Source organism: Mesocricetus auratus, unplaced genomic scaffold (genome assembly GCF_017639785.1).
Source record: "Mesocricetus auratus isolate SY011 unplaced genomic scaffold, BCM_Maur_2.0 Super-Scaffold_100022, whole genome shotgun sequence".
NCBI lineage: Eukaryota > Metazoa > Chordata > Mammalia > Rodentia > Cricetidae > Mesocricetus > Mesocricetus auratus.
This window is the reverse complement of record NW_024429203.1, coordinates 21,318,440-21,341,141: the sequence shown is the minus strand read 5'-3', so window position 1 is coordinate 21,341,141 and position 22,702 is coordinate 21,318,440. Positions and strand designations below refer to the sequence as shown.

The window sequence follows — 22,702 nt, the reverse complement described above, 5'->3', positions numbered from 1 at the left end:
TTGCCTTCTCCCTCTTTCCCTCCCTCCCTCCTCTCTCCCTCCCCTCTCCTTCCTCCTGATTTCTCCTTTTCCTTCACTTCTAGTCTTAGTAGTATTTCAAGGTGAGATAGGCTCTCACTCTTTAGGGCAGGCTGGTCTAGAGCTCAGTCAGTATCCCAGGCTAGCTTTGAACTCACAGCAATTCTCCTGCCTCAGCTTCCCAAGTACTAGTACCTGTGGTGTAAGCCACCCCACCTGGTTCTGTCTTGTGTTCTTGTGCTAAGGCAGAAAGGTAGGGATGGAGTATGGCCACTATCTCTGATGAAGATATTCAGCCTACTTATACCTCAGTTTCTTCATCAGTAAAATGGGAGTGCTATGCTCTCCTTTGCAGATCTTGCGTATTATTATGAGATTCACTTGTGTTAAAGTATAGGTCACCCAATTTACTCTTAGCACACAGGGCGGGCCCCATGTACTAGATGCTGCTTTTGCGTCTAGCAATAGTGTTGGAGCTGCACGTTATTTCTTCCATTTCAGAAAGAAATTGATGCTCAAAGGTGTGGGATAATTTTCCTGAGCACAGAGCTAGCCTGTGCATGTCCACTGCGCCTCCCTTATGATCCTCTGTCCGGTGCTGGTGTTGCCTTGGAACTTAGGCTCAACTGAGTGAGTCCCTTGACTTGTAGCTAAGCCAGAAATGAATGCGCCAGTAGAGAAGGAAAGCAAAGAGCTGTTAGTCAGCTTTCTACTTGGTGACAAAGTGCCCAAGACATGAACTTAAAAAGAGGAAAGCTGTTTGACTGCACAGTTTCTGAGGTCTGAGTCCATGAATGACTGGCCCCATTGCTGTGGAATTTTAGAGGTACCGATCGCTGTGGTGTGTTAGAGTTGCCCACCTCATGGTACCAGGAAGCAAGAGAAGGCAGGAAGAGGTGAGATGGGGGTCTCACTATCCCCTTTAAGGACTTGCCCCCAGTGACCTCACTCCCTTCCACTAGGCTCCACCCCTAAACTTTCCACTACCTCCCAATAGCACCACCATGTCATGACCAAGCCTTCACCCTGTGAGCCATTAGAATCCAAACTGTAGCAAGGGATGCTCAGGCTGGATAGATGATTGACATCTATTCCGCAAGACTTTGGAGAGTCCCCTTCTCTTCTTTTCCAAACCCCCAAACCAAACAAATGAAAGAAAAGAACAACTTGTGTAACTGTTCGTGCCTGCTACGGGGTCTCCCCAGTGAGGATGCAGTGATACTCTGCTGCTCTTTCCCAGGTTGTTAGGACTAGAGGAAAGAAACAGGTTCTTGCGGGAGATGATGGGGGAGTCAGGCTGTGGTCCCAGAACCACCAGCATCTGTGTGTGTGTGTGTATGTGTGTGTGTGTGTGCATGTGTGTCTGTGTGTATGTGTGTGTGTCTGTGTGTATGTGTGTCTGTGTGTATGTGTGTGTGTATGTGTGTATGTGTGTTTGTGTCTGTCTGTCTGTGTGTATGTGTGTGTGTATGTGTGTGTGTGTCTGTCTGTCTGTCTGTGTGTATGTGTGTGTGTCTGTGTCTGTGTGTGTGTCTGTGTATGTGTGTGTATGTGTGTGTGTGTGAGTGTGTGTGAGTGTGCACGTGCTTCTCTGTCTCCCTCCTGCTCTCACTGCTTCTTTAACACCCCTGTACTGCTGGGCCCAGGCTCTTTCCTCAGCTGGCTAGTTTTCCTAGATCATCCATCATGCACCTGACTCATAATGGCTGCCCAGGATGATGCCCTCTAATCTTCACTCTGGAGATTTTATTGAGTATTTCCTCTCCGATTCAGGATGTTTTGCTTTGGAAACAGTGTTGGGAGCAAGATAGACAGGACCTCTGGACTCATGGGGTCTACAGTCCCTTCAAAACACACAGCATCAATCTCTCCTAAGTCTTTTAAAAAAATATTTGTATTAAGTTTTGAGAATTTCACATAGACATACAGTGTACTTTGATCATAATCATTCCCATACCCTTCTCCTTAATTCTTCCCATATCCATCACTCCCCACCTCTCCCAATTTTATGTCTTTTTTACAAATAACCTACTGAATCCAGTTTGTGCTGCTCATATAGGCATGGGTATGTGGCTATTATCTGGAGTGTGACCAACCAAACAGGGACCACACTTCTAAAAATAACCAACTCCCCTTCCCCTACATCATCGACCGCCAAAATGCCCTCAGCTGGAAGTGAGGGCCTGAGCTCCTCCTCTCTCCATGATGTTGTATCGGATGGTCTTATGCAGGTGCTCACAGTCGTTGTGAATTCGTGAGTTCAACTGTCCTGTCATACCCAAAAGACACAGTTTTGCTCTGTGCACCCCCCCCACTTTTGACTCTCAGTCTTTCTGTCCTTCTTCCATTTTGTCTCCTGAGCCTGGAGGAGAGGAGTATGAAAGAGATGTTCCACTTACTACCTGTTTCTCTGGATCCCCAAAGCGGAGGATCTCATTAGGTCTGCTCATCTTGCTTTGGGGCCAGTCTCACAGGCTTCTGGTGTTTGCCAGGTGGCAAACAGATATGAACTGTATTTGGGGACAGTGTCCTCTCCTGGTCCAGGAGCTGTGAGTGATGGTGGTTTATATTATACAGAGTAGGACCATTGAAGCTAACAGGAACTACTGACACATATTCCTCTAGAACAGAGTGGTGGATCCAGTATGAAAGCATTTATTTATTCATTAATTAGTAAATGCACCTTTAGCAAGAGCCTATTGCACCTAATACTAGCCAACAAGAATTTGTCAGGGATCAGAAAAATATCCAAGAAAATGTCAAGATTAATTTCTAGAACAGTGAAAGGAAGATAGAATCAAGGTTTTCCAAATAAAATCAGAAATACCCACAACAAACTTCTTATGAGTCTCCTAGTATGGTCTGTGGAGTTTCTTCACCAGGTCTCAGACAAAGGTCTGGATTTCTTCATAGCTCTGCAGTCCATCCTTTGAAAACCAGCTCCCCCTCTTTCCCTTCAGATCTTCAGTCCCAGCAGGACTGAATGCATATCTGTCCATTGTGGATGGTGTCAATGGCGAGAAGAAATTTCCTCTCCCAGTGACCCACACAGCCTGCCTTGGTAAAGTCAATACGTCTAAAATATTAAGCCAGATGAATCAGGGAATAAAGGAAATTGGTATCTTTATTCCTCATTGCAGGGCTTTGGACATCTTTTTAATGCCTTTTTTTTAAGGCACCAAGTATTTTATTAGCAAGTGGCCTTCAGTTCATCTTTATATCTCAGTGTATTGGAGGCACGCTTCAGATGGCTTCTGGATCTTTCTGCCCCAAGGGTCTTTCATCTGATGTCTGTGTATACCACCATAGTGGGTTTTAAACATCACCAGATAGTTCTTTGAAAGGCCCGAGACTAGTTTTTTTCTATCTTCAAATAGGGAGATAGTAGAATGGTGGGTTCATGCAGCGGGCTAAAGCAGGGTGAACAGGCTCACCAGTGTCAGTGGCAATACTGGATAAAGACAGGTAGAAGGAACAGGATCTTCAGATGGAAGGGGCTCGCCATGCTGACTCCTACTTGGAAGAGGTCTAAGTGATAGGACAGTTAGGATCATGGGTTTGAAAATTTGATTTTCCAGAGTTCTTATATAGCCATCTTTATGCCTCAGGTTTGCTTATTTGTCAAATGACAGTGACAGTCATGTTGTCTCATCCAAGCGTTCCATGCAACAGTGTAGGTGACACATTCCCCTTGGTGGGTGCACTCACAGGCCTTCAGAAAGTGACAGCTATAGCCTTTGCTGATAGGCTATTTTCCCTCCTGTCTTAGCTGAGCAGTTTTCCTCCAGTCCCTACCATCGCCTCTTCTCTCCTGGGTTTCACAGCTCAGCTGTCCCCGAGGGCTACACTCTTTCCCAGGCTTTTCTCAGGTGATGTCAGCATCCCTCGTAATTGGACATTCTCATTCTCTTTCCAATTTCCTGTACTCGATGCTTCTGACAGCTTTGAGCCTTTGAAAGTTGTGGTGGGTCACCTCATGCCAGCTGCTGCTCTGAGCCACAGTCCAGGCTTTTCCCTGGGCTGGTGGTCCAGGTCTGATTTTCATTGCTAATCTAAGACATTTGCATGGATCCAGGGCCTTGAGCAACTCTACCAACCCCTCACCTATCACCCTGTGGCCAGGGACTGTGCTTCAAGGAGATGAAAGAGACTGCTGGTGATGTTTTTGGTTGTGCAAAGTCAAGGTTGTGATTGAAGAGATCCAACAGGGCTGATTCGTCTTACTGGGTAACAGGAGCTTTTCAGAATGTGCTGTACACACCACACTTGATGAATCACATTCAGGGTGGGCCAGCCAGTCCAGGGAAGCAGAGGTTATTTTGAGAATCAAAGATGAGGAAGTGCAGTGAAGGTGAGGATGCTGGAATCTAGAGGTCACCCCCTCATTTGTTCACTGCACAAAGATGGAAAGCATCACACAGGGCCTTAATTAAAACTGGGAGGATACGAGGAGGAAATCAACCCCCTTCGGTCTGGTTCAGATAGGCAGATTTCCTACAGTAGGTTTGGTTAGAGTGGGGGTCACTTTCAAAGCTTCCTCCAGCACTCACGGGACTCCCCCCACCTCGGCCCTTTTACCACCATCGCCTCAGGCTTTTGGATGTTCGGTTTGCTAACTCCACCTGCACGGCTCACAGATCTACAGTGAGAGGAATGGACAAGACCTATTAGGCATCTCCCTCCCTCTCTGCCCTTCCTGCTTCCCGCTCTGTCTTATCTCCATCACAACCTTCCTTTGGCAAGGAGTTCCTAAAGCACATCAGACTTTGACATCCTCTGCACCGTAGATCACTGTCTCCTGTGGCGAATGTATCAGAGCTGAACTAAGCACCACCCCTCTACCAACCAAATACCCGTAGGCACCATTCCTGCTTCCGCCAGAGCCAGTTTGAGGCTTAATTTACTGTAGAGCTAGAAGCAGAGACCTGCTTGTTAACCCCTCGCCTCTGCCAAGCACACCATCCACTGTCCACATTGCCTCCCTATGAAACCCAAAAGGTGCACCAGGGAACCAGGCCCTCAGAAGGCTCCAGGGTGCCTGGCGTGGGGCATGTGTCTGATTTGTTCCAACTCACTTTTCAGTCCACTCCTCCTAGGCTTCTTGAAGGCTCTGGCGGTGATAGCCGCCAGTGATTCAGGATTGCCTCTGATAAGTGAGGGCCAGCATGCCTCAGAATCAGTTCAAAGGGCCCAAGGAGATGGCTCAGGAGGTAAAGTACTTGCTATCCCTGTAAATCTCAGTGCTTGGGAGGTGGAGAGAAGTAGATCTTGTAGGCTCACCAGCCAGTTGAAACTACTTGCTGATTTCTAGCCCAGTACAAGGCACTGTCTCAAAACAAAACTGAACAGGATAGGTGGTGCCTGAGAAACAAGTCCCAAGGTTGATGTCAAGGTTGATGTCTGGCCTCCATAAGCATGCGTGGGTACACACACACACACACACACACACACACACACACACACACACAGAGGCATGCACACACACAGGCATGCATGCACGCACATACATACATACATACATACATACATACATACATACATACATACACACGCACACCAGGATCAAGGTAAGGAGAAGCTAGAAGAGAAAGGCTTGCAAATGTGATGAGTCACTCTGCCCACTGAGTTCACCCCTTTCTAAGTACACAGCAAGGGCTCAGAAACACACTGAATGGCAGTGCTCAGAAATGATCTGGTCCAGCCCTCTCACTTCACAGGTGAAGAGGCTCGGAATATTTCAAGGAACACACATTCCTCAAAGTGACTTAAGTGTTAGGTCATCTTGAAAGATGTGTCAGAGAGTGACTCAGATAGGACTCATGTCAGAGCTAGTACACAGGCCAGATGGTCAGGTGAAACTCCAGGCAAAACCTTGGAATGGTCCTTAGGTGAACAGATGCAAGCATCAAGGTAGATGGTTCAATAGCCCAGGCAGGGGCTTGAGCCTGGACAACAGGGATACAGTGGGGGCAAAGTGACTGATGAACAGGAAGAATTTATAGAAGGCACAGTTGATGGTCAGATATGAAGGTCAGTAGAACCAACACTCACACTCAGGGCAGGGGCCACCTGTATTCCCCAGAATTCTAATTCTTGTTCTACCACATCTTGGGCTTATTCCCTATTCCTTCAAGTCCTCATAGGAAATGGGTATGCCTAGCGCTCTACCTTCCTCAGGTTAGTGGGGAGTGTGTGAGAATGGAAGTATTTAACACACTTAGAGCAGCACCCATGGCCTGATGTGAGCTCCCAGCAACTTTTACCCATTCTTGTGATTACAGATTCACACCTCCCTCTCAGTGGCAGTGTGCGTTGCCAGCTGGATGCCTAGCACGTGGGAAGCCCCAGAGAATAGTGTTGTTCCTCCTGAAGTGGGAAGGAGGAGGTGGGGGGACTTCAGAAACCAGGCCCCTCTATGGAGCGTGATAGTGCAGAGAGCTCACCCCCATATGCTTCTTTTCTTGGCTCGACCAGCAAGTCCAGTTCATTCAGCCCACCAGCCACCTTGGAGGCATGGACAAGGGGTATCCATGGATGCTCTGGTGTCAGAGAAGACTGTGTCAGAGTAAACAGAGGCAGCTGCTGCCCGGTTGTAGCCTAGTTGGGCCTCTTGATGTGTTCTCAGAGTGATGTGTGCAAGAGCAAGACACCTTTGCTCTCCAGGTTCACCTTGAAGGGACTTTGTGTCATGGGCCGAGTCACCCCCAGTTTTTTTCTGCTTCTGTGGCCCTGGGATGCTTAGCCTGAGTGTAGCTGAGTGGCTCATATACTAGTGTACTCATGCCAGGGACAAGGACCTAGGTTCAGTGGAACCTGGATTGACCTCTGGGGACCATATGCCTCACAGCCGGCCAACCCTTCCCACCTTGCACTGCTCCTATCTGCGATGGGCTCAGCTTTTAGATGGACCTGGGAACCACAGAGACTCTCCTCTGTGGGGTTGTGACACCACGTAATGGTCTTTTATTCTCTTAGCTGCTCTGACAGTTGCCTTTTGCTCCTCTGCTGGCTGTCATGGCAGTGTCACTCATGGTCCTCACTCTTCTACTCCCCTGGAGGCAGAGTTAGGGCCATCTGTTTCCCTTCCTTGATGTCCCTTCTACCCATTTTTCAGTGACCTCACTCTGGTGTCTTTGGTCTATGGAATCTGGGCCCAGAAGTTCTAGAGCTGAGGCCTTTTTGTGGATGTTTCCCATGTATACTGAGTTGGGCATCCTTCATAAGGAACAAGAGCTCTGTCATCCCGGGGATTCCCCAGGCCATGGTGGGGTGGGAGTACCATTCTGTTCCCCTAGACTCATCCGTTCAATTGAGCAACTGTTTGGTCAACAATTCCCTTTTGAAAGGACTGAACAGATATCCCCCTGTCTTCAAAAGTACAGGACACTTTGAGCCGATGGAAAGATGGATGTGGGCCTGGGGAGTTCAGAAGGGCGTGTTCAGGACCTGGAGCTCCTGAGGTCTGATAGGTTTAGGATTCAGAACTTTTGGGACTGTAGAAAATATAAAAGGTCCACATGCCAGACACTAAAGAGTGTGTTCAATAATGACCCGTGTGCAGACAAATGTATTTTTACAGCCACACATTGTGCAGGTAGAATATCTATCTCTGAAATGAAATGCTTGGTACCAGAAGTGTTTCCTGGTGAGGGGTGGGGGTGGGGATTTGAACTGTCTGCATAGACACTAGTAGTTGAGAATTCCTAACAATCGGTAAGTCAGAAACCCCCAATCTCAAGTGTTTTGAGCACCACGCCAGTGCTCAGAAAGCTGTTGAATTAGGATTTAGGATTTTTGGATTAGGGCTGCTTAACTGTTAAGTAGTCACACAACTGTCTACTTAGAGGAGATTTCATTACTTATTTTGTCAAAACAGGTCCAGATTTGGGATTGTGACCTATAAGAATTGATCTTTAGAAAAACCATCCCTTTGCTGAGAGCCATCATGAGAATGCTTGGGGCACAAGCTGGCTAGGCATTTAGAGAACAAGGGAATTGCCCTGTTTCTGCAGGAAGCTGGGTCAGATGCAGGACATGCTGATGCTTTCTTGCCTGGGGGCAGGATCTGAACTCAGTGCCAGAGGATCAATACGAGCTTCCTGAGCAGGGGAACAAGAGAGAGTCTAGATCATGGCAGGCTGGGAGTGCTGAAGAACCCTGTCTTAGAGAAGTGTTTTAAAGTGAATAAAATAGCTGACCATGGAAACCAATCATATAGAAAAGCTGCTAAAATATTTTAATAGTGACGTATTAATATCTGTGATTTATTAATGTATTTATAGCCAAGCCCAGCATTGGGTCTAACCGCTAGAACAAGGTTGAACTAGTCATGAATATAAATGACATTTGTAATGTGATATGAAAACATCAGTGATTTCTGTTGGTGACAAAGGCACATGTACTGCAAATATACTGTGCTTTATTATATGCATGAGAAGCAAAGGAAAGTTACATTTCAGGTAGGTTTACAGAGAAAAATGAACAACACACACACACACACACTTTCACACTCCCAACTCCATCCCACAGAACACAAGGAGCTAGTCAGGTTGGGAACACCTGGTTTAGGTAGAATGAACCACTTAGGAGCCTAGAGAAGGAAGACAGGAGACAGGCACAGTGTGGGAGAGGACACGAGGGGGGGGAGGCAGGGGCGGGGGGCTGTGAAAGCAAGGTGACAGGCAGATCAGACCTTTTAAATTTTACTTGTCATCAGGAGATTTTTTTTTATCACATTCCTTACAACATATTATAAAAAGAATACATGCTCATTACAGAGAGAGAAGACATAAAAAAAAAAAAGAAGAAGAAAACCACAGAACATTCCCACGGCCAAGGCAGTGTCATCGAACATTCTAGTTAATTGCCATTCTCTGTGGAAGACTGTGGTTTAGGAGTTGGTCCTGTGGCCAGGGGTCGAGCTGTCCAGTCTGCACTCTATTCCTTCATGTCTTGTTTTTGTGTCTGTAAAGTGAAGATGCAGTCGTTGTACCTGTTTCATCAGGTTGGTTCAGAATTACATAAATCCGTTCCTAAGACGTACTTTGAACAGGCCATAATTATCTCCTGGTAAATGTTGGCACTAATCATGTCTTCCTCGGATCATTCCTCAATACATAACTAGCCTTGTATTTGCCTAGCTTAGGCTTCATGTAGACCCACATATAATTTTATATCCTACTCAATTCTCTTACTATTATTACATAGATAATTTTAATACTATTATTAGCTGTTCATATACATTTTAAATGCCTGAATGCAGTTCTATTTGGGCATATGACCCACTCTTTATAACGGTCCCCTGATGGTTAGTTCCAGTTTTCCATGAGAAGAGACAAGACTGCTGTGGTATGGCTAGACTGTAGCACCTTGGTGCGTTACTGCAAGGGCTGGAGAGTGCTGGGATTACATAAGACAGACCAAAGCAACAGATCAATGTTTTATGATTATAACTTACACTACAGCGTGGAGAAAAGATTAGAAATGGGGAGTCCTGGAGACAGACCCCTTAGGAAGTCAGGCCAGATGAGCAGAGCCTAACCCCAATAGGTGAGTGAACAGAGTTAAAGGCAAAGTGTGGAAGAATCAAGGGTAACTGTGGCCTTTGACCTTCAGGAGCTAAGGGAAATGAATTACAGTGGTTAACACGAACTTTGGCATCAGTGGACCTCTACATTCAAGATCAACTTAGACGTGTATTACCTATGTGAGCTTGAATAAGTTACATACACACTAACCCTCCACTTCCTCATCTGTAAAGTGGGAATAAAATGAATCTTCCTTGAGGGAGGAAGGGGATCAGCAAGAACTGGCAGAGGAGCACAGTGTGAGGAGAGGGATGGGGAAGAATAAAGGATAATGATGTATATGTGTGAAAATGCCACATTGAAACCCATCACTTCGTGGTTAACTTTAAAAATTAGTACATTTAGGGTGTGGGGTGATCACTCAGCAGGTGAGAGTCCTTGCTGCTCTTGCAGAGGACCTGAGTTTGATTCCTGGCATGCATGTTGGATGGCTCACAACCATCTGTAATTCCAACTACAGGGAATCTGAGGGCCTCTCAGATGTAGGCAGTTAGGCAGCAGAGCTCATACTCATATTCATCCAACTCTGCTGTGTTGAATGAGAGCTGCCGGAGAGCAGGCACCATGGCTGAGATGAGTTGATTGATGCCTAGAACTTGATTTTGTACTCCACATAAGCAGTTGGTAGGATCATCTAGGCAAAAGGCGGCAAGGATACGCTTGTTCAGGCAGAGAGAGGCATAGGTTAAACCTGGATTAAGCAGATTAGCCAAGGAAGAGACTCTTAGAACTAGATGAGAAGCAGCACCAGACAGTGTTAGGAAATCTCAAAGAACAGCATGATCAGATGTTGGAAAAGAGAGCTGGGTGAGGACCAGAGACGGGTGGCGATGACCTTGGTAAAAGTAGATGTAATGGACCAAGTCGGGTTCAGAGAGAGCCCTCTACAAGCGTGGAGGCATTATCATTGTGGAAGAGAAAGCTAAGGGAAGGCCTGGCTGTAGAGAACCAGACTGTACAGTGAACGGGGCCAGGCTCTTGAAGCCCAAAGCTGACTCTGACCTTGACTGACTGTGCAGCCTAATGTGTGTCACAGTCTCAGGAGGGAGGACTCCTTTTCAGACTGTCATGCTGGGGTGACGTGGAGAGCATTCAGCAGGCAGGGGCAGCTGCACAGTCAGGCATAGGAAGGCTTGTGTTCTGCTGAGGCTCTTCCCAGGTTAGGCCTGGCCACCAGGCTCTTTGCCCTTGGGGACGGGTACACTCAGTGCTGTTGAGTCTTCTGCAGCTCTGAGTTTCTGGAGGCCACAGGTAAAGAGAGTACAGCAGATCTAAAGTTCATACGGCACACCCACAGCTCTGTGATTTGAACCCTGGATTCCTCGCCTGCTACCTGTGCCTCATACAGTTAATCCCACGCCGTTTTGGCCAATGGCTAGGACCCTTTCCACAGGAAGGAGCGACAGGCTTCAGGTGTGACTTGGTGGCTTCCTCCATAGACCAGCATGCAAGCTTCCCTCACATGAAATTTCTGGGAAATGAGTTCTGTCATGAATAAAAGGGAAATGTGTGTGGACCTAGGTTTTCAGTTTGGGATACAGTGTCAAATTGTGCAGTGGGGAGCCTCTGTATGCAGCCAAAGGATCGTGTCTGGGCTCTGACACCACTGGTGTGTGTAGAGAATGAGCTCAGACTCTGTTCCCTCCTTCCCTCCTATTCTCCTTTTCCTGGTCTCCTGCATTCTATAACCTTAATTCTCCCTTCCTCTCCTGACCACATGCCCCATCAGTCAGCATTTGGTTGTGGGTGCAATCTGGGATCCTATCTAGAAAACACTGTGCTAGACATCAAGGTGTCTAGAAAGGACGCCTGCAGGAGGGGTTTGCAGTCTAGTGAGGGAGTGAGTCTAGGGAGTCAGCAGGCAAAGTGCTCACTGCACAAGCTCAAGGCTCTGAGTTTGGATGCCCAGCACACACATAGAATCTGGATATAGCAATGTGCACCTGCAATTCAGTGCTGGGGTAAACATAGGTGGATTCTCAGGGCTCACTGCCTAGCCAAATTAGTAAGATTCAGTAAGAAACCCTGTCATAGAAATTAAGATGGAGAGCAACAGAGGAAGACACCAACAGTGAGCTCTGACCTCCGCATCACACACACACACACACACACACACACACACACACACACACACACGCACACACACACACAGACACCTTTATGCATGCACATTTGTGAGGAACATGGAGAAATTAGTAAGAGGAGAGGAGAAATTGGTACCACATCAAATTTGACAAGGTATCCAAGAGGAGAGGTGCAAACTAGTAATGTGGGAACCCACGAAAGGTGAGTGTCTAGAGTCCAGGAGGGAAGGGCATCTTCCCAGCTGAAGAAAAGCGAGATCAAGACCCCCAGGCAGCACAGCTCTGGGGCAAGGCAGAGAGAGGGGCTCTGACAGGCAGCTCTCCTTCTACCTCTTGTTTTCTCTTTCCTCTCTCTCCCACCTGCCTCCTTTGACTTCCGCTGTCTGCCTTTTCCCTGTCTACTGGCATCGCTTGGCCACCTCTGTCCCCTGCCTGTCTGCCTTCCTTCCTTCCTTCTCAGCTGTCATTCAGTCTGAGATTGAAGGCTGGGCACCACTCTGGTACCACCTGGACATGGACCTCCTGCGGAAGCTGTGTCCCCCAACCCTCAGCAGACCAGAGAGGGAGTGTGGGGGGCACCTTGGATTTTCCATTACCTCTGTCCTTCGGTGATGGCCCAGACAATTTATACCCCCTATTGGCTGAGGCTGTATGTTGTCGTAACCTGGGTCATTTCCTCATTTAATACTGTCCATAAACACCAATAAAGCTGTCTGAGAGCTTAGCAGACCAGGGATAGCAGGAGAGACTGGGGTTTGAAAGGGGCAGAAAGAGGCCTGGATGGTGTGTGCAGAGGTGAAGGCATTAGGTAATGATCTAAGGACTTAGGCAGGACAGAGTCAAGCTGCACCAGCTGAATGCCATGTTGTCTTTCCCAATCCTGCTCCTCCCCTGGCTGCAGTGTGTCAGATCCTCCCCAAGGGAGTGGTGGCTGTCCTGGGACCATCGTCGAGCCCAGCCTCCAGCTCTATCATCAGCAACATCTGTGGAGAGAAGGAGGTAAGTGTGGGTCTGCCTTGGGGAATGGTCCAGCCTGTGTGCAGTAAGGGCCCAAGGAAGCCATGCTATTCAAATCATCATCAATGCAAATGTGAGATAGGGGGACCACTGGCGTAGCTCTTACTTTTTCCAAGTGATAAAGAGATGGAGGGATGTTTGACCACAGGATTTCCAAGCTAAGTTCTGTGTCTTAGGGTCTCATGGCAGGACAGTGCCTTCAGTGGCCTCTCTGTTAAAACAGAGATATGGTGGCTGGTGGTTTGGCATGAGGCTAAGGCTCCACACTCTCGTTGATGCAGGCAGCTTATTGGTGGTCTGTTCCTTGGGATTCTGGGGAAGAATGCCTTGGGGGAAGAAGCCACTGTTCCATTTTATTGTGAGAATAAAATTTAAAAGCCTCTGCTTCCTGAGTGCACTAGAAAAGAGGCTTTATTTGGTTTTCCCTATTCACTAGTTCCTGCATTTGCTCTGCCAAGTATAATGTTGGTCCACAGGTGTGGCCTCTGTCTGGCGTCTCTCTGGGCCCAGAGTGTGGGGGCCATTCTCTCCTGCTCCAGTTCATGGGAGAAAGACATGATGGAAGACAGGTTTCCTAGCAACTTAGAGACTCTGCCTATTGTAGGCATCATTACAGAGCTTTTCTAGAAGCTGCAGGCCTTTCTCCTGTGAATATATCCCCAGAAGACTGTGGGCAAGAGGACCCCACCCCAGCCCCAGCCTCTCTGTGTTCCAAAGGCTTTCTGGACCAGTTTGTAGGAATTAGATTAAGCTCAGTCTCAGGGAGGAGCATGGGAAGACAGTACCGTCTCCCATCCTTACTAGAGAACTGATGTATCACTTTCCAGCAGCTTTTGTAGTAGAGAAGACTGGGTCTGGGAAATAGTCATGTGCCCTTTCAAAGGAGGCCTAACATCCCCACAGCAGCCACCCTAACAAAGTCGGGGGTCACAGACAGGCTTCTACCTTCCCACGTTTCCTGGAACTGACCTCTTGATGCTGTGATCAGGGCTTTGTTGAGTAGGCCCTGGTTCTCTAACCCCCCCTCAGAATCACTAGTTCAAGTGTCTTATGGCCACAGCCACACCTGTCTGGGGCTAGAATTGCTCCTCCCAGACCCCCAGAACCTTCTTTCCCTGTCTCAGTTAACCTAGAAGATGCTTCTTAGGCCAGCTCGGACCACAAAGCCCCTGTCCTGCCACAATCCTTGCAGCCTCTCACGGGCTCAGCCAGGAGCTGATGTTTAACTTAAATCCTTCTTGCTGTGCTTCAGCTCACAGCCAAGCGTGTTACATGGCAGGTTGTCACTCAAGCCTGGGCTCTGATCTTCACCAAGCCAGGTTGCCAACGTCTGAGCTCCCATGTTCTTTCTCTGACTCCTTTCCTCTCCCTTCTCTCCCTCCTTCGTTCCCACCACACTCCCTTCGCTGCCCTTTGCTATCCTCCCCCAGCCCCCACCCCTGTCTTGGAGCTGGAGCCGTTTCACATTGGCCTGCAAGTCTGTCCGCACTGTGTAGCCTTTCAGGACAGAGGCCACGGGAGCCACTGGTTTGAAGCATCCTCCACAGACCAACCAGAAGGCACTGCCCAGAGATCAGCCAGGCAGTTACCCTTCCTTCTTCTGGTCACATTCCTTCCAGAGCAACCTTGCCTGCCACTCAGCTTATGCATTTTGGTTACTATTTTATGAGGCCTGCTCCAGGGAAAAAGCCATGGAGTCCTTGCTGTGACTCCCAGCCCTTTAAATGCTGCTAATATTTCTGAGACCCCATGGCTGGCTGCTTCCTAGCTCCTGCTCTCCCCTCAACCCCACTGGGGTGACTTCTTGAGGCAAATTTGCAATCACCAATCAATCACAGATTGATTTTTCTCCAAGAGTGAGAACAAACCAGAAGGGTGAGGCCTAGCTACCCCTGCCCGGGCCACAGAGCAGCTGGCTGCTTCCCGAGCAGCCTCCCAGATGGCCCCTGTTAGTGATTCACTACTTGCCCTGGGGAAACCCCCTCCCCCCTCTCCTTTGTGCAGCTAAAAGGGCTTCTGGAAACTTCTGCAACTGGAGAAGAGAGAAGGAAAGGGGGAAGAGGGCAGGTGTTGTTCAGGCACTGGCTGTGTTGGGTTTAGGGTTGTTTTGTTCCTTGGACACAGAATCCCATTCTCTCTTCCTGGACTCTCAGAAGCACTCGAGGTCAGCTCTGTTTGCAGGAAGCTGAGCCAGGTTAAATAAGCGGTTTGCCCCCGAACCACAGTAGAACCTAGACAGAAGTCAGTCTGTAGGATCCAAAAACCACACATCCTTCTCCTTCTTGAAGGATTCCCTCCCTGAGCCCAGGGCTGGCAGTTGTGAATTCATCACAAGTCTCCACAGTCTCCGAGGGCTCCTCACCATGGGGGAACTAATAATGGGCAGAGCTCTGTTGGCTACCTGCTGGTAGAACCCAGTGTGCTGACTGTCACCCACGGAGGAGTCAGGTCGCAGACGCCCATGTCTGGATCTGAGTTGGCCAGGCCACCTGGCTTATATGCAGCTGTGCCCTTCATCTGGCTAATTTGTCACCTCTCTTGCCTTCAAGGCGTATGTGTTACTCATTTTAGATCGATTGTGTGGGTTACAAAATGCAAGCAGGAGAAAAGATCCCCATGAAATGCACCGGGTTAGCTCTGATCTCCAGAGCCATCCTTCAAACTCACCAGGCTTTGTCAATTCTGCACCATGCCATCCCGGTGGTAGTGGTGTTGTGTGTGTGGGGGAGGGGGGTTAAGAACAACCAAAAACAAAACTATGACTGTGCTCTGCCCACAGTTCAGGGGCTAAGCCTCGTTGAAATCAGTAATTTTCTCTTTGGGTTTTCCTAGATCTTTGCTCTCCTCCCATCTCAGCTTCCAAGAGCTCTGGTTTCTGGCAGGCTTCTCCCTAAATCGTAAAAGGATAAGACGATGGAATCCTACAGAGACCATCACAGCATTATCCCAGGCCCCTGTAGCACAGCCTCTAAGAAAGCCAGGCAGAGAAAACTTCTGTAATCGTGTCTGGAAGCCAAGCACCTCATCATCAGGAAATTCTTGCTGCTACTTTCAATCTCACTTGCTTTCGCATCAGTACCAACTCATGCTCAGTTTCGGTTCTCCCAGCTCTGAGTACTAGGGATGAGAGTGTCTGAATAAAATCAAGGTGGATGGCAGCTTATTACGATTTAACTTTCCCATTACCTACCAAATAGCCTAAGCTGTCAATAAAGCCTCCATTGGTGCCTCTTAATATCTCTTTCCCAGCAAAGAGGGGGAAGACGGCCTCTTCTAGAAACATCACTGGTACATGTGGTAGGAAGCCAACATTGCTCTGATGAATTCAGGGCAGGGGTTTGTCCATCTGGTTCCATCCAGAGCCTCCAAATGCTCCTAAGGTTCATTCCTATCTGCCCCTGCCTCTGGGATTTACCCAGAAAGCTTGTTGGAAACTAGTGTACACCAGCTTTCTAGGATTGGGCTGAAGGCCTCTTCTCTAACCTATAGGGAACTATTTGTCTCTTCTTGCTGTCTCTGCTCCAATTAATTAACTACAGATAATATATTGTAAGGACTGTGCCTTCAAGAGTGATTGAACTCTTACACCACAGAGTATTTGCAGAGGTCTCTAGCTAAACAGTGGCTTGTTCTGGGTCTTTCCAAAGATTTTACCACACCCCACTCCCATGAACTTGGGGCTTCTTTTCCTTTGGTGTGTGTCAAAGGTATTAAGCAAAAGGAGTCATGCTCAGCTGTAGCCTGGGTTACCCATCCTGATTTCCCTCTCTCATTCACTCTGAATCCTCCTTGCTGCCTTTTTTGGCTCCTCCTGCCAGGTCCCTCATTTCAAAGTGGCCCCAGAGGAGTTTGTCAGGTTCCAGCTTCAGAGATTCACCACCCTGAACCTTCACCCCAGCAACACCGACATCAGCGTAGCTGTGGCCGGGATCCTGAACTTCTTCAACTGTACCACCGCCTGCCTCATCTGTGCCAAAGCAGAATGTATGTATTCCCAAGATAGCTCCGTGCCCAGACAGGCTGCTTTTCTTCATTTCCACTAGGCTGTGGGCTCCTGGGCTCACAACAAGCAAGGGCCAGTTGAGAGGGGAGTGGCCCCAGGATCCTGATCTGCCAAAAAACAAGTGCAATCCCCCCTCTGTATATGTGAAAGAGAAACAGTGCCCATAGCCACCCTTTGCCTGTACTACCTGGGCATGCAACTAGGTTGCAGGGAGACTGGCCAGCTGCCAAGTTTGTATCTGCAAACTCAATTCCCACATTTTCAGCCTCATTGTTAAGGAGATACAAAGAGGTGCGGGGGCGGTGGGGGGGTTGCAAAATTGAATGCGTTTGTGCTTGATGAGCTGAAGCGTATCTTCCCCCGGAGAGCAGGTTTTGCTGATGGAACAAGGTCCAAGGTCAGTTCCCGATAAAGCGTTTCCTTTTTTCTTTCTGCAAACACAGGTTTGGAGATGCATATTCTGTGTCTCTCGAACAATTTGAGACATAAATTCAGTGTTTATGAGATTTAGCTAATTTGAGCCAGCAAGCATATGTGTCCACGTATTCCAGGTGACATCTGTGTGCTCGCTCTTTGTCAGTCAGGTGCTGGCCACTGCTGGGTCCTGGTGACCAGAGTCTGAACCTAGCATGTCACCCGCACAGGTGAGCCATGCAGTTTGTTCTGAACCTGCAGGTCACCATGGGCCTTGCTCAGGGATGTGCTGTCTTCTGCCACAAGCCCTGTCTTCAACGTCTCAGCGCTGCTCTGAGCAAGGCCTCCCTCCATGCTCGAATCCAAGTAATATCTAAAAGCAAAACCGCATGACAGGTCAGAACCACCCATGGCAGCAGACCGTCACACTGTCACACTTGACTGCCTCCCTCAGTGTCCCTAACTGTTAACTCGAGGCTAGCCAGGAAACAAGGTCACCAAGCTTTGGCTCTGTATGTTGAATCTAATTATTATGACCACCCGGGTTATGGAAGGCATGGCTGCCCCCATTTCCAAGAGAGATGCAGTGTGTGGGGGGAGGAGTTGGTTCCACTAAGAAGGGATATTGATAGGAGATGGCAGGAGGCTAGGGAAGGAAATCCAGACCCATGGGTGGCAGTAAGAGGGCGTAGACTTGGGTCCCATATTCATTGAGGGACCTTGAAGGTCTCTTTCCTGAGGAACATCCTCAGGAGAATTGTCGTTGTAATGCTGGGCACACCATTAGGGAACAACTAGTTTGAGTAGATGAAAATGATGTTAGGTCAGGGAGTTTGAATTAGACTCAGGCACTGGAGACCTTGGACCTGGAGGAAGAGCGCTGGTTCGGGGTAGGGGTGGGGGGAGGCTTCAGCAACAGGTCCTGTGAAGGCTCAGAAGTGGGTCATGTGTATGAAACACAGCAGGTCCACTGTCTGTCAGTCAGCACGGGCACTGAAGCAGTTATGACAAGAGAGTGACTTTGTAGGGGATGGGGTGTGTTAGAGTTCTCAGACTAGGGGTTTTATTGAAGGGATTCAGCAAAAACAGACGTCAAACCTCCCTCAGCACCAAAGAGGAAGCAGAACTCCAGAGAAATGCTCCCCTTGCCTAGAGTCCCATGGCTAATAAGTGGTAGAGTTGAGGTTTAAATCCAGGTTCCCTGGAAAGTAGTTCGTGTACAGCAACACCCCTGTATTTTTCAAACCGGGTCCCTCTGGATCTAAGCTCACCCATACAATGGTCCCAAGTCACATATGGCTATTTAAATTTAAAAATGAACTAAGCAAAATTAAGATTCCAGAGCTGCGTGTGGTGGTGCACATATGTAGCTTCAGCAATTGAGAGGCTGAGGCACGGGGATTGCTATACATTGAAGCCTTCATAGACTACAGAGTAAGACTCTGTTAAAAAACAAAACAATGAGTAAGATCACATTAAAAATAAAAAATTACTCCCACAGCCTTACTAGCCTCATTTCAGGTGTTCAATAGCCACGTGTTGCCAGTGGCCCCCAACTGGCAAGCGCTAAGACAGAGCACCACAGGCCTGCCGCAAGCTCCCTTGGACAGCATAGCTTTCATGCAAGTGGTTATGGACCAAGAGCTCTGTGGCAAAAAAGCAAACAGATGAATAGAGGATAAACCTTTATCTTCTTACCCCTTGTGGCAACTCACAGTGCACCTTAGCATGGGACCTTCTGAGACGCCTGTGGTTCTCCGAATAGTCTCCCATGAGCCTCACAGATATGCCAGACCAGCAGTCCACAGGATGCTGGTATTTGACGGAATGTGGCCGAGAGATGCTGGGTCTCTGTACATAGTATTCGGCATCATTGAGTGATGCAATGGGATCAGGCCTTCCTGTCCTGCCTTATTCTGGGAACTGATGGCCACAAGGTCACGCTATCAGGACTTACACAGCAGGGGGTTTAAAAGAGCCCAAGGCTGTCCATAATAACTGGAGGCAAACGTTTTCTTGACGTCTACCTTGGTATTAGTTAACGATGTCTCACCCACCCTTCAGGAAATCCTCCTTGGTTATAAACTGAGCCCCGGTTCCCTACTCTGGCTGTTATGGGGCCTGGGGAATTCCTGTGTTACACATCTACTCTTCACTGAGTGCTTGGCTGGGTACTGTTGCCTCCCAGCTCAGTAGTCTTTCCATTAGAATCTTCGCATTCCCTCCTCTCCTCAGTCATGCTGGAGTGGAGGAGACAGTGCTGGGGTTTTAAGGGACTTCAGGTCATGCCTCAGCAAAGCCAGGACTCTTCTTCAAGCCCTCCGACTCAGCCTGGGGTTTCTTCTCAGCTCCGAACCCTTCCCTCCCCAGATCTGCACAAACAACCCCAGGGCAACAACTTTTGTGTGGGCTCTGCCTGGTTGGAGTGGAAAGGTCTGGAGCAGAGATCCTTGAACAAAGGGCAGGGCAGCGGCTGGATACAGTTCAGGGTCTAGAAGGCATGGGAATTTCTGGTCACAGGCTCAGGGCCACTTTAGTCACGGCATAATGTTCTGCTCAGAGAAGTCACTAGGAGGCTGCGACTTCTGTCCCCACCCTCCAGGCCAGGGGAGGAAGGTGAGCAGGCAGGAGAAGTTCAAGGTCAGAGAAGATTAAAAATCTAATCAAAGGCTGAGGAAATGAGGGGCTGCAGGGGGATGAGGCTCAGAGCTCTGGATGAGACTGTCTTCCATCTTCCTTATTAATGCTGGGCCAAGAGACTGAGGGTAGAATTAGGAACGGGAATCTAATTCTGTTTTCCAGCCTTCAGAATGGCATGGCAGGGATCAGTCCATGGGGATTCTACCACTTACACACCTGCTTCCCAGAAGGAAATTTTTTAATAAGCAGGTTTGGGACTAAGCAGGGATACGTGGTAGATTAATGAAAAAACGAAAGAGTCAGAACAACTATACATCTTATTTTAAAGAGGCCAAGAGAAGAGACAGGGTAAGCGGCCCTGCCATGGTCCTCTTAATCATCCCACAGAACTCAAAGGAGTTGTCTCTTTGAGGGCTTCCAGGGAGAGCTGGGGGTCCCCACTACAGCCGTGGGAACACACTTGGTGTGGTCAGAGGAGGAAGTGTTGTCTAGCGAGAAGCAGGGTGGTGGGGTGAAAGGGACCCCTCCTGGGGCTGAAGAGATGACTGTTAGGAAAATGCTTACCATGCAGAGAGGAGGGCTCAAATCAGGATCCTCATAGAGCTCACATAAAAGCCTGGTCCATGGTAAACATTTGCAAACTCGGTGCCGGCAAAGCAGAAACAGAGGCTCCCTGGACAGCCACTCCAGTCAAACTGCTGAGCTCCAAAGAGACCCTGTCTCAAAAACTAAGGAGAGTGACTGAGGAGAGCATCCGAAATCAACCTACACACACACACACACACACACACACTCACACACACACACACACACACACACACACACACACACACACACAGAGAAACAGAGAGGGAGAGAGAGGAGAGAGAGAGAACACCATCTTTGGAGCCAAGCTGAGGTAACCCAGATGAGCTGTCTGATGCTCAGCAGATGGCCTCACCATTCCAAGCCTCTTTCCTGGTGACGATAGAGCCCACTGAGGTAACTGGGTGAGTTCCCGTGCCCGTGCCCGTGCCGGTGCCTGGAGAATGATGCATGTTTGATTACTGTTATCTTACCCTGTAACACTAGCTGAGACAGTGGTAGCCAAGCAGGGGGTATTATGATTAATACCCAGGCACCTTTCAAAGACTAGCTGGGGCAGTAGTGGGCCTTCTCTATGCCAGGGCCTTGATCCAACTGTGAGAAGCCACTTGCTTGATACAAACTTATCCATGCACCTGCAGGCTAATATTGGGAGATGGCCATGACCTCAATGACACTTACTGTGTACTCAGCACTGTGCTGAGAGTTTTTATATTATTTCATTTCAACTTTAAGTTCTTGGGTCCTGAGTTTGATCTCTGACATTACCCAAATAATTTAAATCCTCTCATTTAAACCGGGGAACTGAAGATCACCATATATAACAGCTTCTATTATGGGTCTCATTATATGCATGAAGAAAGCAGAGGTGACATCCAATTTCAAGGTCACATGGTTCCCGCCTCCCTTGGCCTGCTCATTCCTCTGATTTGTGTAGGAGACACGGGAGTGAGGACCACCTTTTCCTACGTGGGGAGCACAGAGACCTCCTGTGTGAGTGATGCAGTTGGAAGCCAGATGTTAAACAGTTGTGCTTGGTCCCTCCTGCCCAGCCTCTGGCTTTCTGGCCTTCTGCACCTTCCCGGTCTCAGATGTGAAATGGGACAAGACAGAAGCAGGTGAAAGGTGTCGTTCCACACTGGAAACTAGTGAGTGCCCCTCACCATTCAGTGACTAGCCACTCTGGACTCGTACCTTCTCTGGTCAGAATCAGTTTCTCCAGCTAGGTAGGGTGGTGCTCAGGAAGTTGTAGGAGAAGGATACTGAGTTTTAAGCCTTCCTGGGCTACATAAGAAAAAGACCTAGTCCCTAACCTAACTGACCCCCTCCCTCCCAGAGAAAGACAGAGTTGGTGCCACAGAGTAAGTTTGACAGCCACACAACCTGAGTTTGACACTTGGCAGGGGAAGAAAATTGAGAACTTGGGAGGTCAAGGGCACCAGGCACCATATCACACTCGTTTAGCTTACTGCATGCTCCCCAAGGTTCTTCGAAAGGTCAGTCCATCTGCATTAGCTGCCTCGCCCAGGAGGCAGAGCACTTCCCACGGCCAAGTGTGTACAAGGGAGTCAGCTAGTGGAAGGAGACAGGAAGGGAGGCTGAGAGAAGCTGAACTAGATATTGTTTTGTATTGTCTTCTTTGAGATGGGTTGCATGTGTCAAGGGTGACCTCAAACTCACCACCTCCTGTCTCTAAAAACTGATTGCTGGGTGTGGGATTTCTTGTTCAGTTTATATGGTACTGGAGGTTGAATCTGGGACTTCCCGAGTGCTGGGCAACTGAGCTCCTTCACAACACCCTGATGTAGATACTCTCTTTGTGCGTGTGTGTGTGTGTGTGTGGTGTGTGTGTGTGTGTAGTGTGTGTGTAGTGTGTGTGTGTGTAGTGTGTGTGTGTGCATGTGTGTGTGCGTGTGCGTGTGTGTGGTGTGTGTGTGTGTGTGTAGTGTGTGTGTGTGTGTAGTGTGTGTGTGTGGTGTGTGTGTGTGTGGTGTGTGTGTGCGTGTGTGTGTGGTGTGTGTGTGTGGTGTGTGTGTGTGTGCGTGTGTGTGTGTGTGTGTGTGTGGTGTGTGTGTGGGGTGTGTGTGTGTGTAGTGTGTGTGTGTGTGTAGTGTGTGTGTGTGTGTAGTGTGTGTGTGTGCATGTGTGTGTGCGTGTGCGTGTGTGTGTGTGGTGTGTGTGTGTAGTGTGTGTGTGTAGTGTGTGTGTGTGGTGTGTGTGTGTGTGGTGTGTGTGTGTGCGTGTGCGTGTGTGTGGTGTGTGTGTGTGTGTGGTGTGTGTGTGTGTGGTGTGTGTGTGTGTAGTGTGTGTGTGTGTAGTGTGTGTGTGTGTGTGTGTAGTGTGTGTGTGTGGGT

At 48.6% G+C, this 22,702-nt stretch overlaps 1 protein-coding gene and 1 long non-coding RNA gene across 3 annotated transcripts in view; one reads left to right on the top strand and one right to left on the bottom strand.

The window, feature by feature from the left end:
• The window catches only part of Grik4 (glutamate ionotropic receptor kainate type subunit 4), a 417,441-nt gene that overhangs the window by 250,556 nt on the left and 144,183 nt on the right, over nucleotides 1-22,702 (top strand). For both annotated transcript variants that reach the window (XM_005069407.4, XM_040729877.1), the window contains exons 5-6: nucleotides 12,591-12,688; nucleotides 16,525-16,690. In XM_005069407.4, the coding sequence (XP_005069464.1) occupies nucleotides 12,591-12,688; nucleotides 16,525-16,690 (264 nt within the window). The remainder of the gene's footprint in view (nucleotides 1-12,590; nucleotides 12,689-16,524; nucleotides 16,691-22,702) is intronic.
• On the bottom strand, nucleotides 17,138-20,526 carry LOC121133442. The gene is made up of 2 exons (XR_005870281.1): nucleotides 20,328-20,526; nucleotides 17,138-17,496 (listed from the first exon to the last, which is right to left on the bottom strand). It is a non-coding gene; the product is annotated as an uncharacterized LOC121133442 (long non-coding RNA).